This window comes from Phaseolus vulgaris, chromosome 9 (assembly GCF_051622355.1).
Source record: "Phaseolus vulgaris cultivar YP4 chromosome 9, ASM5162235v1, whole genome shotgun sequence".
Taxonomy (NCBI): Eukaryota; Viridiplantae; Streptophyta; class Magnoliopsida; order Fabales; family Fabaceae; genus Phaseolus; species Phaseolus vulgaris.
The window spans coordinates 39,404,357-39,421,026 of NC_143506.1; the positions used below are offsets into that span (position 1 = coordinate 39,404,357).

General features: G+C 29.2%; 2 protein-coding genes across 3 annotated transcripts; one reads left to right on the plus strand and one right to left on the minus strand.

Moving 5' to 3' along the window:
- The first annotated feature begins 4,288 nt into the window (after positions 1-4,288).
- LOC137822705 (major pollen allergen Bet v 1-A) lies at positions 4,289-5,359 on the plus strand. Its single transcript, XM_068627652.2, has 2 exons — positions 4,289-4,627; positions 4,874-5,359. The coding sequence occupies exons 1-2, from the start codon at positions 4,444-4,446 to the stop codon at positions 5,155-5,157; spliced, it is 468 nt and encodes a 155-aa protein (XP_068483753.1). The 5' UTR covers positions 4,289-4,443; the 3' UTR covers positions 5,158-5,359.
- Positions 5,360-5,760: 401 nt separating this feature from the next.
- LOC137821987 (melanoma-associated antigen G1-like protein) lies at positions 5,761-9,005 on the minus strand. 2 transcript variants are annotated; one of them, XM_068626826.1, is made up of 6 exons: positions 8,811-9,005; positions 8,471-8,717; positions 7,362-7,514; positions 7,014-7,119; positions 6,785-6,899; positions 5,761-6,069 (listed from the first exon to the last, which is right to left on the minus strand). In XM_068626826.1, exons 1-6 carry the CDS (start codon positions 8,856-8,858, stop codon positions 6,034-6,036), a joined length of 705 nt encoding a protein of 234 aa, XP_068482927.1. In that variant the 5' UTR covers positions 8,859-9,005; the 3' UTR covers positions 5,761-6,033. The 2 variants fall into 2 exon arrangements, with proteins under 2 accessions (XP_068482927.1, XP_068482928.1); XM_068626827.1 differs by having other exon boundaries at positions 5,761-6,689.
- Positions 9,006-16,670: the final 7,665 nt, after the last annotated feature.

The following is a 16,670-nucleotide window of genomic DNA, read 5'->3' on the forward strand; positions in this document are numbered from 1 at the left end:
ATATATATATATATATATATATATATATATATATATATATTACTCTATAATTCTGGTTATTAAGGTTTTTTTTTTCCTAGCAATGATTTGTAGTATTTTATTTTATCAATAATAAAGATTAAATAAATAAGAATCACTTTAGAATAATTCAATCCTGGTAAAAAACTATACTCTGAACGAGTACAAAACAAAGACTTAAATCAACATTTAGTTAAACAGTTAAGATTAATCAAACACACAAAATTATCATTAAATCATATTCATGCAAACTAGATGGTTAAGACACCAGTTAAAATAAAAAAAATAAGCTAACGGCACCTTAGAGATAACTTATGACCAAACTTTTGATTGAATAAGAACAAACATTTTCAACCCTCCAACACCTCTTCTTTAAAAATTATCTTATTTCTGAGATTCCAAATCTCACTAATCCTAAAACTGAAACAAACACCAAGTAAGTGATTTGTAAGGATTTGTTAAGAAAATTTTGAAAAGAAAATGAAATGAGAAAAAAAAATGGTTGATTTCTATTATATTAAATATTTGATTTTTTTTATTTATTGGATTTTTAAAATATTATTGAAAATTAATAAATAATATTTTAAAATAATTAATGTTTTTAAAAATGATTTATTTTCATGTTCCTAACTAGTTTTTCATTACAGAAATGCTTACATTTTTAAAAAAAAATAAAGACAATTTTGGCATTATAATAAAAATAATCTACCAACTTTCATTATTCAATCACGTATATTAATTAATTTTCTAGTCAAATCTATTATCCTTTATTAAAACCAAACTACGCTTTCATTCACTTTTTCTTTAAATCGTTACAAACCAAATATCTACTTTCCACAGCCTAATCAAATCAAAGAGAACATAAAACCAAATAGAAGATAAAAGACAAAAAAAATTATGAATGCAAGAGTATTGTACCAAAAAATTTATAATTCTTTATTTAAACGCATATAAGAATAAACATATATCATGTTGTTTGCCACAAGAACTACACCATTTTTTATTAAAAAATAATATATAAAAATTGAAAAAAAAAAGATATAAATGGGAGCAGTTGAGATGCTCCAATCCATTTATAATTATTGATTATACATAAAAACCATACACCATATGACTCTTAATTTAAGTTTATTACTTGATTACATAATCAAAGTACCTAAGTAGTTATTACATTTGTATTAAAAGAATTTTAATTAATTAATTAATAGACCTGATTTGTACAGGTAAGAAAAGGATATTTAATAATCTTAATTAATTAATGCCGATAAAAATAATATTAATTAATTAATGATACAATATAGAGTTTGCTTGGATTATATTATGATATAAAACGTCTACATAAACTTATATATAAACTAATCACTCGTTTATTTTGACTTTTCGTTAATCAATCAGATTACTCCAAAAACATTCAAACTAATTATTGAATAATAGTAATTATTCCCACTTCCAGCAATATCAAATGCCATGTTTTCATGAAAGAAAGATTATAAAGATTTATTTATATTTTATGTTGTTATTTTGGGTATTACAGTTTATTTGGTTGTGATGCATGTAGCTTCAATTAATACTTGATTTCAGTGGGAACAATACATCACATTCTACAACTACAACTAATACTATAATCAATAATATAGAGACTATGATTTGTTATAGCTGAAAAAAAAAACTAATATAGATTATTTGATTTGCAGCACTTTGGTCAATTTTTTCATACAGAAATAATGTTTTTTTAGAAGAGAGATACTAAATAATATAATTTAATTATTGATTTTGTTATTTTCAAATTAAGTTTTTGGTTAAGAGTAAATACGAAAGACTTTCTTTCTCTTTTCTTGATTGGTCTTTTAACTCATGTACTTCATCAGAACTTTATAGTAGTAAACTGCAAAAAAATTATTAAATAAAAATTAATTTTAGAGACTAAAAATAATTAGTTACTATAGTGACTAAATTAAAGACCATTTTATAGACTAAACAAATTATTGGTTTCTAAATTAGTTTCTAATATTGATAAATAGTTTTTAAATTGGTATCTAATTAGCTACCAAGATTTTAACTACCAATTATTTAGATTCTAATTTTGATAGAAAAATCTTGATTGCTAATTAAATACTAATATAGAAACTATTTATCAAAAATAGAAACTAATTTAGAAACCAATAATTTTTTTTTTAGTTTCTAAAATGGTCTCTAATTTAGTCACAATAACAACTAATTATTTTTAGTATCTAAAATTGATTTTTATGTAGTTATTTTCTTATAGTGGTATTTGATTTCGTATATGAATGAGTTATTTACCTCATTAATCAATGTATGAGCGAAATAAGATAGAAATGCAATCAAATTCAAATCTTCCTAAGGACATGTTTTATGTAGTTTTTTCATAATGTAATAAAATCATCAAACTAATATCTTTATTTCCTATAATAGTAGGATAATAATTTTATGAAGAAATGTATAGATCAACCCTCTTCCTTATCTTACAAGTCACCCCATGGAAATAAGAAATTAGAAGAAAGAAAGGGATAAAATGGATTTGAATAATTAAGAAAGGAATAAAGAATAGAAGAGAAAGATAGGGAATGGATAAAATTAACTTCAAGAATCAAGAAAGGAATAAAGAATACAACAAAGAAGTAAAAAGTAAAAAGTTAAATATAATAGTCAAGCTTCATCTTTAAAACTTGAGTTTTTTATCAAGCAAATTGGAAAAATATTATTATTGTAATTTTCTGAATTGAACTCTAAAATCACTACACCTCTATTATAGATTTATAATAACGAATATTTAAAATTATAATGCTTACAAAATTTATTATTAGCGTAATTTTATGAATTGAACTCTAAAAACACTACACTCTGTGGCTTAAAAATTAAAAACTTAGTGAGATAATAAAAATGTCCTGAAAGTAAGGTTTAAATGTATTTTTTTTTAAAAGTTTAGGATATTTTATCATTTTAATAATAATTTAATTTTATTTAATTTTTTTAAATAAAACAATGATATGTGTGATTGATTGTCATTTAATTTTTTGGCAACAAATTAATTATTTAACTGTATTTCTCATATAATTAAGATCTTATCAGTACATTTTTTCCATCTTATCTTTAAAATTCCTTTAATGATAGTATTGTGCACAATGCCCTTCACCTATATTCCAAGACACGAAAATTAAGAATAATTGTATATATCCACTTTGAAAAGATACACGAAAATAATTAAGTAAAAGATATTTTTAATTTAACTAAATTTATATTAATTCTACATTATTGTAATCAATCCAAAGATTTGATACCAATAAATAATGAGAAATAATTTATATAAAAGACCATTATACTATTTCCAACTCCAATTTTTAAATCAATGACCTTGTGCATCTTTTTATTTATATATTATTCAACTTTTATGTTTTTACTCCATGTGAAATTTAATCACATTTAAACCCCTAATCCCTTAATAGTTCCTTCATTGAGTTTAATATACCTTAACTCCAATGTGCATATTAATGTGACTACTCAATCTGTTTGTTTTTGTTTTTGTCCTTCTTTGTTTGTGTGTATCTATCTAAACAATTTTTTTATAACAAATAAAAAATTAATAAATAAATATGATATTATTAAAAATATAATACTAAAAGAATACAATTTTTCTCTCTTCAATATCAATTTACAGTGAAAAAATTATAATCACATATATATATCAAAATAAATTAATAATTTTTTAATAATTTAAAGCAAAAGTGAATATATGGATAGAAAAGAGATAAATATATACTTATTCATCTTCATCTCCCATTCAATAAATTCAATTTTTAAAAAAACAAATAATATTAAGTCAATTCTAATACTTTCTAACAATATCACTTCATATTCAAACAATATCGACAAGGACTCATTTATTTATCATAAAAACAATTCAAAGTGACCTGATTTGTACAGGTAGCATTTTCTTCTTACAAAATCAATGTGGTTAAGTAAACCAGTAGATAAAGTTTTTTTTTTTTTTTTTTTTTTTAAGTACAAACTAGATAGAACTTAATTTGCTTTATACTTTAAATAATTTATGTGTACATCAGCTTATATATAAATTAATCCATAGTAATCAAGCTATTCCATAGACTAATTCACCAATATCATCCATAAATTTTTATATTCTCTGCTAAAGTCTTCCAGAAGAAGAAGAAGCTGGTTCCTTCTAAAGTTTAGATTTGACTGTTTCATTAATTAATTTATCATTTATGCAAGTTAGTTTATAGAGATTCAAACTAATTTGAACATTAATTTGTTTGCGTATTGGGGGAACTTCCCACTTCCCATGTCCATATAAAATGCCATATCCACAATCAACAAACTCACTCTCTCAGCAAACCAAATCCTTCTTCTTCATATCATTTCTTGCTCTAATCCTTTTGTCAAAAAATCATGGGAATTTTCACTTCTGAAAGCGATCTAGTTTCTGCAGTGGCACCTGCAAGACTATACAAAGCCATTGTCTTAGATTCTGGCAATTTTTTTCCCAAAGCTTTACCAAACTTTGTTAAAAGTGTTGAAATCATTGAAGGAGATGGAGGGCCAGGAACCATTAAGAAGTTCAGTCTTCCTGAAGGTTAATTGAGTTTATCTTTGAAATAAACTTTATACTTAAGTTCCTTATGTTCTTGTCATTGCATTTCACTAGCAATATTGCATCATCTAGTCATGAATTTACATTTGATTAAACATTGTGAATTTTTATGATAAATTGCTCTTAATGGATTATATGTCCTTATTTGATGCTGCGTGTGTTTAGAATATATATGATGATCAATGTTGTGCTATAACTAATCCATTTCTTATGTATAAATATGATTAGGGTATGTGAAGCAAAAGGTGGATGTGGTCGATGAAGATAACTATGTGTATCACTACACAATAGTTGAAGGCAATCTTCTCACAGAGCCATTGGAGAAGGTGTCTAATGAGTACAAATTGGTGGCAAACCCTGATGGAGGATGCATTGTGAAGACCACACGCAAATACTACACAAAAGGAGATGCTGAACTCACAGAAGAGTTCCTGAAGTCTACTAAGGAGATGTCTGCAGTGTTTGCCAAGGCTGTTGATGATTATCTTTTGGCTAATCCTGATTACAACTAAAACTGACCACCCCTTTGGTTTTTGGTGTGTGGATTGTGGTGCTTCTGTGTTCTTCAGCCATTGTGTCGTTTCTATCACTTTATTTGATTGAAAAGTGTGAGATTATGTACGAGTTGTCTGTGTTGTTGCCTTTCATATATGATAATGTTGTAAAACTATAAGAATCCGTAAACTATAATGAATAATATAACTTTAGGTGATATATGAGGAGTGATTATGGTTGTCTTGAAGCTTTATTTTGTCTTAAATTTCAAGCTTTACTTCTTTTATAAATACACATTTTAACTTTAACATCTTAATCAATCTTTAACTTTTATCTTACTATAGATACTACAAACTTAGAGGCTCACATGACAGATTCCACTACCATGACAGATTTTACTCACATGTGTGATTTTTTTAATCCCAATGATGAGTGGGGAAAAAAATATATTTCTAATAGATCTGTACGTTAATCCATGTCATTCTGTCACTCATAGGTTAGAATAGACTCATTGGACCTTAACAGGTCAAAAGTTGGTCCAAAACAATACAAATATTCAGTTAAATACCTTGCTCAACTACAAAATAAAAGCTACTTAAAATTATAAAAAAAAAAAAACGGAAACCAAACACACTAAATATATAAAATAAGATCAAGCTTAACTTTTGTTATATACACAATCAGCTTCAAATTTACATAACTTTAATCATTGACAAATCTGAACCTAGATCTTAACATCAGCAGGTTTTGCTCAAGACATGATATGGAGAGATTGTTGAAGAGTTTAGGGCTTAAAGTTAGTAATCAATTGGAACCATGTTCGTATCTCAATGTCTCTATTCTTTTATCAGCATAATTACATCTCAATTGAGTCAACAAAGAGCTAGCAACTCTTAGGCGGCACCCACTGAAGTATTATCCTGCACAATCTTCAAGAGAAACCATGTGTCAGATAGGCACAAATAAAATAATAGGATTATTCAAAACTAAAAGTAGTACATGATATTTACAACGATCAAGAGCAATGGTTTCATCAGAAACAGTAAGTTTTACATAACTTGAAACATACACTAAACTATATTTGAGTTATCACTTGTTCTCTGTTTGCCTAGGATCCACTGCAATGCTACAAGAAAGGCCAAAAAAATTTTAAGACCACCTTGGTCTTGCAATGAATATTTGAATAATGCTCCACACAATGTTCAATTTGCCTCAGCTGTTTACTACCGTGTTCAGGAACAAATAAATACTATATAGCAACATGCATCAGCAACTAAAGCTCCCAAAAAAGAAGTTCATCAGACATTCACGTAGCATTTGGAAATTGGAAGACATGAAGAGTTTGTTTGAACTTAAAAAATAGCTTATAACTTCCCTAAAATCATAACTTGTTTCAATAAGTTTTTCGTGCAGCTTATCAAAATAAGTCCTCCTTTTAAAATTAAAAAAAAAAACTTATTGCAAAAACTTCCCTGGTCAAATTTAAGGCATAAACCCTTGTGTGCTAAGAGCTTAATGAATAAACCCTTCATGAAACTGTATCTTCAATCTGCCATTATTGGCCAACATTAAATTGAGTTAAATGTTTTTTGTAAAGAAAGAACTAACCACAAACTTATATAATTTACTTTTCCAAAACACTACCTGAGAGATGTGTTCCTTCACCCTGTCACTCATGGGTGCATCTAAAGCTCTCTCAGCTAGCTCATAATATACAGTACTTCCTTCAGGACCATTAACTTTGTCTTTCTGTAAATACCTATAAAGTAAAGGATGAATAAATAACTGCAACATTGCTTGTCACTAGAAATCAGAAGTGTCACAAAATGCGACAAATCTCGTAGTTTAAATCCATCAATTAAACAAATTTCACCTTTGCTGAACAAGAAGTTCCAATGCTTGCTTAACATTTCCAAGGACTGGATGACTTCCTTCATTTTCATCCAAACCCATCCTCCTTAATTGGCTCCATAGATTTTCTGCAGTACCCTCACCAGGAGTTCCATTGTTAAAAAGACAGCATCAAAATTGCCCTTGAAACTTTCACTCAAGTTTTAGGCCAATAACAAGCAAAATGAAAAGGAAAGCAGAACCTTTGTATTTATAACATTTGTCTAGAGACATCAAGGTAGTATCATTGACTTCCATAAGTTTACAAGGTGCATATGCTTATACACATGTACAATTTTAGCATTGTGACACTAAATTAACAATACCATACCTTCTGGAATTTTGCCACCAGCAAGATGTACAATACTAATTATGACAAAAGTGAATCCAGATAGATGCGCAGTTTTCTCATCCACCACATATTTTTCATATACATTAGGAGGAAGTTGACTTGTGAGAGTGTATGATTTTGAATCTGCACCACCTGAAAGAATAAACATAATAAAACCATTAGAAGAAAATGAAGTTGGCTACAACTAAAATATTGTTGGAAACTCCTGGGAACACAACCAGCTTTGAACAAGTATAAAACAATTCAGTCTAAATTTACTCGTTTCCTCAATATGTATCTACAGTTTTTTAAATATAGAAGAAAACAATGCCAAATGAAACCAAAGCATTCTCTAGTCTGAGTAGTCTCTATCCATTACTAGGTAAAAGTATTCTCAGGACACAAATCATCAAAGTCCAAATGATAATTTACATCATATAGCCACAGCAACTGCAATATACTAGAGAGTAGGATGATTATAAAGGTATTAAGTAGTATACTAATCAATTCATGGAATAGAAGTAGATCCATATTTGCTTTCAATTGAAGAAGGCAATAACTGGTCCTGAACTTGACAATGGATAAACATAATTCAAAAACCCACAATTATTATTATTTTAATTTAAAAATATAATATAAGGGTGAATATGAATATGAAATGTGTAAATGGAGAATCCCAATATATATATATACAATCTGTTACATAATTATTTGATAAATATTATTTTTTATTTAAATTTTTCCTTTTCTATTTTTTTTCAACCAAACACCTTTATTTTCACTTTTTCACACTTATTTCCCTTCTTTTCTTTTCTCATGTACCTAATTCTTCTCTCAACCAAACAAAGATAACATTTGTATTAACAGAATTTCACATGATTTAAGTTAAGCACTCACTTAAGCAGTTTTAACAGTTAACCTCTGTATAAAGTTCCTGAATTTATGTAACAATGCAACACCTACAAATTTCAGATAAGTAACTTATTTAAGCATCCATACATTACATTTCTCTTTTAGCATACTCATAAGATAAGTAGTGGTGGAGAAGCTATATCCTAACGGAACCATAAATAGGTTGAAAAGAGAAGAAGAAAAGGCGAAATGCTCACTTTGTTGAGATAACCTTGTCTGGGCTTTGGATGAAGGGTGAGCCCTTTGAAGCTCCTTCATTTCATACCCAAATACTTTGGAAAGCTCGTCCTTAGCCTCATTGATAACAAAGGTAGGAAGGTTACGCTGATGATAGTTCTTCGTAACGATTTGAGTGAGTTCCTCTCTCTTAATAGGGCACCCTGAATTATGATACGTTTTGAAAAGCATATACCTAATCACTTCCCCAACAAGCTTATCCTTTTCCTGAAAAACAACTCGTATAATAGAATGCCCTAATTCCCAAAACGCGTGCATTTTAAGAGTGCATCATGAAAAGAAAGGGTAAAAGCTATTCACCTCCTTTGAAATCCCGAATTGGGAGAAATCTTCCGCGGCATTCGCCATCCTTCAACCGCGTGGCGAAAAGGGTATGAAGATGAGGAAATTCAAACCTCAGAGAAGGTGAAAAGCTTGAATCTTGTTACGTTTTTCTCTTCGAATTGGACTGTGCTTGGTGATTGCCAAATAACTTATGGATTTTAGCGCCTCACTGATGAATCTACAGTGGGAAAAGATTCTTATAGATTTTTTTTTTATTATTATTATTCATAAAAATTAAAATATTATTAATATAACTTAAATAACCACTAACATCTTTATTTATTTATTTTTTGTAAGAATGTTAAGTATTCATACATTTATTTATATTAAAAAAACACATCTTACTGATTTGTATCATCCCTAAATTAAACAAGTTCAATTTTTGGAAATTATGAATTATCAACATTTAACCTAAATAGATTATATAAAAATTTAAAATATTTTATTCATTTACTATTTATAGTATGTTGTAGAGTAAATGAAGTTAACTAGTATTCAGTGTTAAAAATTGGAAGAACCAACTACTTGAGATAAAACATAATTAATGAAAAAAATTATGTTCTTTTATATTTTGTTATGTTATTCAGTTTTCAATACACTTTTTTTATTTGTTTAAACAATTTTCATTATCTATTTAAACAAAGGGCTTTCATATTTGTTTATCATCCCTCCATTGGTAAAAGCTCTCCTTATGTAAAAGATAAAGATCCCACCAACACTCTATTCTAAACCATATAAATATTTTTTACTTTGTGTTATTTATTTGCTTAAATTAAATAAATTCACAATCCAAAATGCATATTTTTTATGGTTAGAATTGAAATTTTAATTTTTATGAAAGTGCAACATGAATATATGGAGGTGCATAATGCAATACTCGATTAATCATTGCCCATGTTTGTGATGGGTTTCTGTTTAAAGCCCATTTGGGGATTATTGTTAGGCAAATTTTTCATGTACAATATAAATTATCATCTCTAATTTTTTTTAAAAAATTATTCTCTATTCAGATTTACAAATTCGAAATTCAAAAAATACATTCTGGAAAAAAAATCAAAAACACAAAATCTGAAAATGTATTATGAAAAATAATTTCTTAAATTCAGAGATATACTCCAAAAATTATTCCAAAAAAGGATTTTGGAAGTCTTTTTATCTACACCTCCTTTCATTTAAAGGAATTTTCATCATTTCGCAGATCACAAACTAAGAACTACGAGATCGTCCCTTTCATTTTGGAGTGACGACGAGATTGTACCATTCGAGCCTTTTTTTTCATATTTTTCCATAAAGTTTGGAGAAAATTGCAATCAATAGGATTTTTCTAATCCTTCCCGAAAGAAAGAACGTGAAATTCTTTTTTCCTTTCCATATGGACCAGGAAATTGGATCTAGCCATAAGAAGAAGAAAATGCATTTTAATGGAAATCAGATTGGAATTGATATGTTGGTGGGAGAATTTGCATTACTATTATAATGGGTCCAAAGTAATGGTGTGAGTGAAGTTGTGATGTTGTTCCTTTTTTGGTCACACAAAATTGGGTATAAATATGGAATGATATTATTGAAGTTATGATTAGTGTTAGTGAAGGTGGAGAAGAAAACAAAGAATGGTGTAAACCTAAGAAAGGATAAGTATTGTTGGAAAGAGAAGGAACACTAAGAACAAATAGTACAATGCATGTCAATTTTCATTTCTCTTCACAAATATATGCTAGGGAACACCATCTGCACTTTAACTGCTTATAAATTGGACCAAATCAATTCTTCTTTCTTCACTTTATTTAGTATATGCTTGCTACCTCCATCATGCTATAATTATAACTTATACTTTACTTCACAAATATTTATCTATATTTTTTAACCTAATTCAACCAAATTCATGCACTTTAAGAATTAGTTTAACTAATCAAACTATTTTTATAAAATAATCACTACTAGAAAATTATTAAATAAAAATTGATAAAAAAATTTAAATTTAGTGAATTTTAATTTTCCTATTTGGATAAATTATTTCAATTATTACCAAATTAAATAAAATATTTAAATGCTAAATAATTGTTAAAGATTTCAAAAATATCAATATTTATAATCTTTTGTAGTAAATCTCAATTGATGTTACTTTTTCGATTTAAGTTCTTCAATATTTTTTCATTTTATATTTGCAAAGGCTTTTCTAGATAACAATTAAACGAGATTATTTTTAGTTTGAGTGTAATTATTTATGTTGACATCAATCAAGTTTATTTTTATGATGTTGATGATTGAAATTTTTTGTCGACTTTTTTTTTATAAATATTAACTGACCAATCTTCCCGATTGATAAAAAAATCCCAATTAACATTGGTTAAAAGCTTTCCAATTAATATTATAAAATAAATCCTAGAAAAATATTAATAAAAAAATAACATACTTGTTGATGATAAAAAAATTACTATAAATATCGGAAAAAAAATATTATGTTAAAAAAATTCTAATTCACATTCATAAAAAAACGTTGGCCGATAAGACTCTAACTAATATTGAGGAAGAAATAATAGTGATATAAAAAAAAAATCTAATAACTTCAATCACAAAATAATTCTTATTAACATCAACAAAAAAAAAATTATAGTTAACATCAATCGAAAAGTAGTCATTTCGACAATATCTCAATCTTAATCAAACCAATCACATTTCTATCAATAAAAAACATGAATTTGAAAAAATGAAAAAAATTTAAATTCTTACATTTTTAGGTTGAAATTTTCTTTAAACAATATAATTTCTCTAATAAAATTCTAAATTTTTTATTTTTTATTTTTTAAATTTAGAATTTCAATTTATTTTAAAATTTCTTACTCAAACAATATATTTTGTTATGAAACAATTCAAATTCTTAAAAAAAATAACTCTTAGAATCTCCTATCTAAACATGTTATAAGTGTTTTGAAAAAAAAAGTTGGCTTGTTATATTATATAATGTTTAAATGTGTTTGAATTAATATCTGGCAAACTATTAAAGGTTTTGAATAATTCTACTAAAAAAAATTCAAAAGTGGTGATTTACAAGTTATATCATTCAAAGTTATATTTGTAGATACAAACGTAAGACTTCTTTTTAAGAAAATATACGAGAAAATTATTTTCATCTATTATTCTTTTGTCTATCTATATTCTAAGTATATAAAGAATTTTTATATAAATTAAAAACATAAAAAAAATCATATTTTGGTGAATTAGGTGTGATTTTTAGCTCAACCCATATGAACTAGATTGGTAGTGGTTGTGATCAAAGTCCTATTCATGAATAAGATTTTAAACACCAAAATTGAAAAAGTAATATAAAAAATAAAAAATATAAAAAATAATAAAGAAGATGAAAAGATATGTTATCTTGTGATAGTAAATGTAATTGGTGTCGAATTTGTTGTATATGAAAACATCTTATTTAACTTTGCTAAGAAATACTAAAAAATAAGGAAAAAAAAAACATTTTGCTTAAGAATATAGTGATTTGCCTTTATTTGCTAATTTATCAGTTAACCAAAATGAAAAATGTATTGTTCACCTTATTACTTACCGGGAATATTAATAAATTATTAATATTTAAATTAATATTTATTATTAATAAATAATTTTTAAATTGATATTTGATTAGTTACTAATATTTTAATTACTAATTATAAATAGATATTGGTTAAAAATTTAAAATATAATTCATTTATAAAAGTTAGTTAACCAATTAACATATATGTTTATTAATCTTTGAATTAGAACTAATATTCGTGTTGATCATCTAACATAGCAAATAAGTCTCAAATACACAAATATGGTGAAAATATAAAAACCTCGTAAATGTAATAATATTTTAGATGTAAAAAGAAAAAAATTAATCAAATACTTAAAATTGTAAAAAATAAAGAGACCTCAATTAATAATGTTAAGAATGGAAAGTCAACACTCACAGTGTATTTGTAGATAAGATTATGAACATATTAATAATCAACAAACATGGCCCATTAAAAATTGTCAACAAAAAATATTGATTAAAATAGAAAGATATAATTAAAATAAAATGAAACTCACTTTTTAACCGATTTTTTTTGGTATTATTTCATTGTTAATACTTTAAATAAATGATTAATTAAATAATAAGGAAATAATAATTATAAAATTATATGTAATTATTGTATGCAATATTTGACGATATTTCAAATAATAATATTGTACCCAATTATATGCAATTAATTTAATAATTACAGAATCTCATTAGTATCCTACCTAATTAGAATGTGATTTGAAGAGAGAAACTCCCTATATATTTACTATACATACATGCAGTAATATACACATAAGACAATAAGAAACATTTATTCTTCTTATCATTTTGTATCATTTTCTTTTATGGTATCAAAACACCGATCTTGGTGCCCTGGCAGCCTCTCCATTTTTATCCCCTAAATTAAAATCATGTCTGACAAAGAAGGCACCAGTAACGAGTCCCATAGAAACCTTGTACAACGCTTCAGTGCCGAGCAAATTCAGCCATTGGCAAGGGCTATTTACTCGCTCAACAATAACGATAGAAGTGACACGTTTGTTAGCTCTGCAGGTCTGCTTGCCCATAACTCCTCTTCTAATTCTGCTTTTACGAAACCATGGATTTTGGATAGCGGAGCAACCCATCACATTGCATCTGATTCACAATTTTTCACACACACTTCATCATCATTTATTTCAAATGTTAATCTGCCCACAGGCTCAACTACGTCCATCTCATCTACAGGCACAATTAAATTCAATGACAAAATCACTCTCAAAGATGTTCTTTGTGTTCCTTATTTTAATTTAAATCTCATGTCCATTAGTAAGATAACCAGTTCACTAAATTGTTGTGTCATTTTTACTCCACATTGCGTTTTACAGGACTTGGCTACGGGGAGGATGATTGGCTCGGGTAAACAACACGCAGGCTTATACTACATGTCCCCTCTTCCAAACCAAGCCCACGCATCTCAAATATCGACTGATCCTGATTTATGGCACAAGCGCCTTGGACATCCTTCTCCGGCGTGTCTACAACTTGTATCTTCCTTACTACCTATCCCTAGTAAAAATCTCATTCCCATTCACAATCATTGTAGTATTTGTCCCAAAGCTAAACAGACAAGACTACCCTTTCCTTTAAGCACAATAAAATCTCATTCTCCATTTAATCTATTGCATTGTGACATTTGGGGTCCTCATAAAACCCCAACTCATTTTGGAAAACGTTTTTTTTCTCACTATAGTCGATGACTATACTAGATGTACTTGGCTATTTCTTATGAGTCACAAATCTGAAACCAAGAGTCATTCATTACATTTGCACAAAATTAATTTCAGGCATCTATTAAAACCATCCGCGTTGACAACGGACTGGAATTTATTTCAATGTATGATTTTTTTTCTCAAAAAAGGTATTGAACACTCCTCAACAAAATGGAGTAGTAGAACGCAAACATAGACATGTTTTAAACACAGCACGAGCCCTCCTATTTCAGTCCAATTTACCATTAGAATTTGGGAGAATGCGTTTTAACCGCCACATATATCATTAATCGCTTGTCATCACCTTTACTAAAAAATAAATCACCTTTTGAGCTACTATATAATCAACCACCTTCACTTTCTCACCTAAAAACTTTTGGTTGCCTCTGTTACGCCTAAGCAAAAATTTGATCCGCGTGCCCGACAATGCATCTTCATTGGTTATCCTCACAATCAAAAAGCATACAAATTATTTGATATAGATGCAGACACTTTTTTTACAAGTCGGGATGTTTTCTCATTCTGCTAACCGTCACAGACACAATCCTCACCTCCATTACAAGGTATTTTTCCCACTATTGACATTGACTTACCCACTCCTGTCCAACATTCACTCGATCAACCTTCTTCTCCTACTCGTCACAATACACCTGAACCTCCATCAAACCAACTCTCTTCTCCTACTCGTCACAATGCACCTGAACCTCCATCAAACCAACTTTCTTCTCCTACTCGTCATAATACACCCGAACCTCCATCAAACCAACTTTCTTCTCCTACTCGTCATAATACACCCGAACCTCCAGTAGACCAACCTTCTTCTCTCATGCCAAGAAGTTTAGCACCCATTACCAAACCTTCTCCAACCGACCTTCCTGTTCGACGATCCAGTCGCACATCAACCCAACCTTCCTGGCTTCAAGACTACGTAACGGGATCTCAAGCCAATCATTCGACCACTACCCAAGACCGACCGAATGGAACCAGGTATCCTATGCATCATTTTCTTTCTAATTCACGATTTTCTTCTACACATAGTGCATATCTTGCTAACATCACAGCCACCAAAGAACCTCACACTTATGCTCAAGCTATCCTTGATCCAAATTGGCAAAAAGCAATGGACGAAGAGCTTTCCGCCTTGCAGCTAAATCAAACGTGGACCTTGACACCGTTACCCGCTGGGCAGAAACCCATCGGATGCAAATGGGCCTATAAAATAAAGTACAACTCAGATGGTAGCGTCGACAGATATAAGGCGCGCCTTGTCGCAAAGGGGTACACTCAGATTGAAGGTGTTGACTATTCTGAAACTTTTTCACCAACAGCAAAATTAACAACTTTGAGGTGTCTCCTCACCATTGCAGCAGCCAGAAATTGGTTTACTCACCAGCTAGATGTGCAAAATGCCTTCTTACATGGCACATTGCATGAAATTATTTACATGGACTTGCCACCCGGGCATCATTGACAAGGGAGAACATTGTCGACTCAACAAATCCCTTTATGGTCTCAAACAAGCATCTCGAACATGGTTTTCAACATTTTCTCATGTGATTAAATCTGTAGGATTTCAACAGTCCAAGACAAATTACTTTTTATTCACAAGACAGAATAACTCATCATTTACTGCCCTTTTGATTTATGTGGATGATATTCTTTTAACAGGAAATGATTGTTTATTACAACAATTTCGCATTAAAGATCTTGGAGACCTAAAATATTTTCTAGGGATTGAATTTTCCCGTTCCAAAGCTGGTATTTACATGTCCTTAAGAAAATATGCGCTTAATATTTTGCAGGATACGGGACTCACAGTGCTCGTCCAGACAAATTTCCAATGGAACAATACCTAAACTCACACCAGACGATGGAGAGTTATTAAAGGATCCAGTCAAATACAGGCGACTCGTGGGACGACTTATATACCTCACGGTTACTCGGCCTGACATAGCATTTTCGGTTCGGACCCTAAGTCAATATATACAGGATCCACGAAAACCTCATTGGGATGCCGCAATTCGAGTACTAAAGTACATGATCACCAGGACGTGCTATTGCCATCCGAAAACAATCTGACATTGACAGCTTATTGCGACTCAGACTGGGGAGGTTGTCAGACAACTCGGAGATCAATATCTGGATATTGCATTTTTCTTGGTTCCTCTATTATCTCATGGAAGTCAAAAAAACAGACAAACGTATCAAGATCATCAGCGGAAGCAGAATACCGCGCAATGGCCAATACTTGTTTAGAGATAGTTTGGTTGCGATATCTGTTGCAGGATTTAAAGGTGCTATGTAACTTGCCAACTCAACTTTTATGTGACAATCAAGCGGCATTAGCAAACCCAGTATTTCATGAACGCACAAAACATTGAGATAGACTGCCACATTGTGCGAGAAAAATTACAAGCTGGATAATCAGTCCTTCCTGTGTACCGACACAGTATCAGCTCGCAGATATTCTTACGAAGGCATTGGGTAAGGAACGATTGTTGGGGTTCTTGATCTTCACCTACCACAACTTGGGGAGTATTAAGG

What these genes read in the sequence shown, in the direction of transcription:
- LOC137821987 (XM_068626826.1), bottom strand. Translation starts at nt 8,858, where the DNA reads ATGGCGAATGCCGCGGAAGATTTCTCCCAATTCGGGATTTCAAAGGAG. An exon ending in GACAAGGTTATCTCAACAAA is followed by an intron (nt 7,515 to 8,470) that starts GTGAGCATTTCG and finishes TTATTCTTTCAG; the next exon opens with GTGGTGCAGATTCAAAATCA. An exon ending in TGAAGGAACACATCTCTCAG is followed by an intron (nt 6,070 to 6,784) that starts GTAGTGTTTTGG and finishes TTTCTCTTGAAG; the next exon opens with ATTGTGCAGGATAATACTTC.
- LOC137822705 (XM_068627652.2), top strand. Translation starts at nt 4,444, where the DNA reads ATGGGAATTTTCACTTCTGAAAGCGATCTAGTTTCTGCAGTGGCACCT. An exon ending in GAAGTTCAGTCTTCCTGAAG is followed by an intron (nt 4,628 to 4,873) that starts GTTAATTGAGTT and finishes AAATATGATTAG; the next exon opens with GGTATGTGAAGCAAAAGGTG.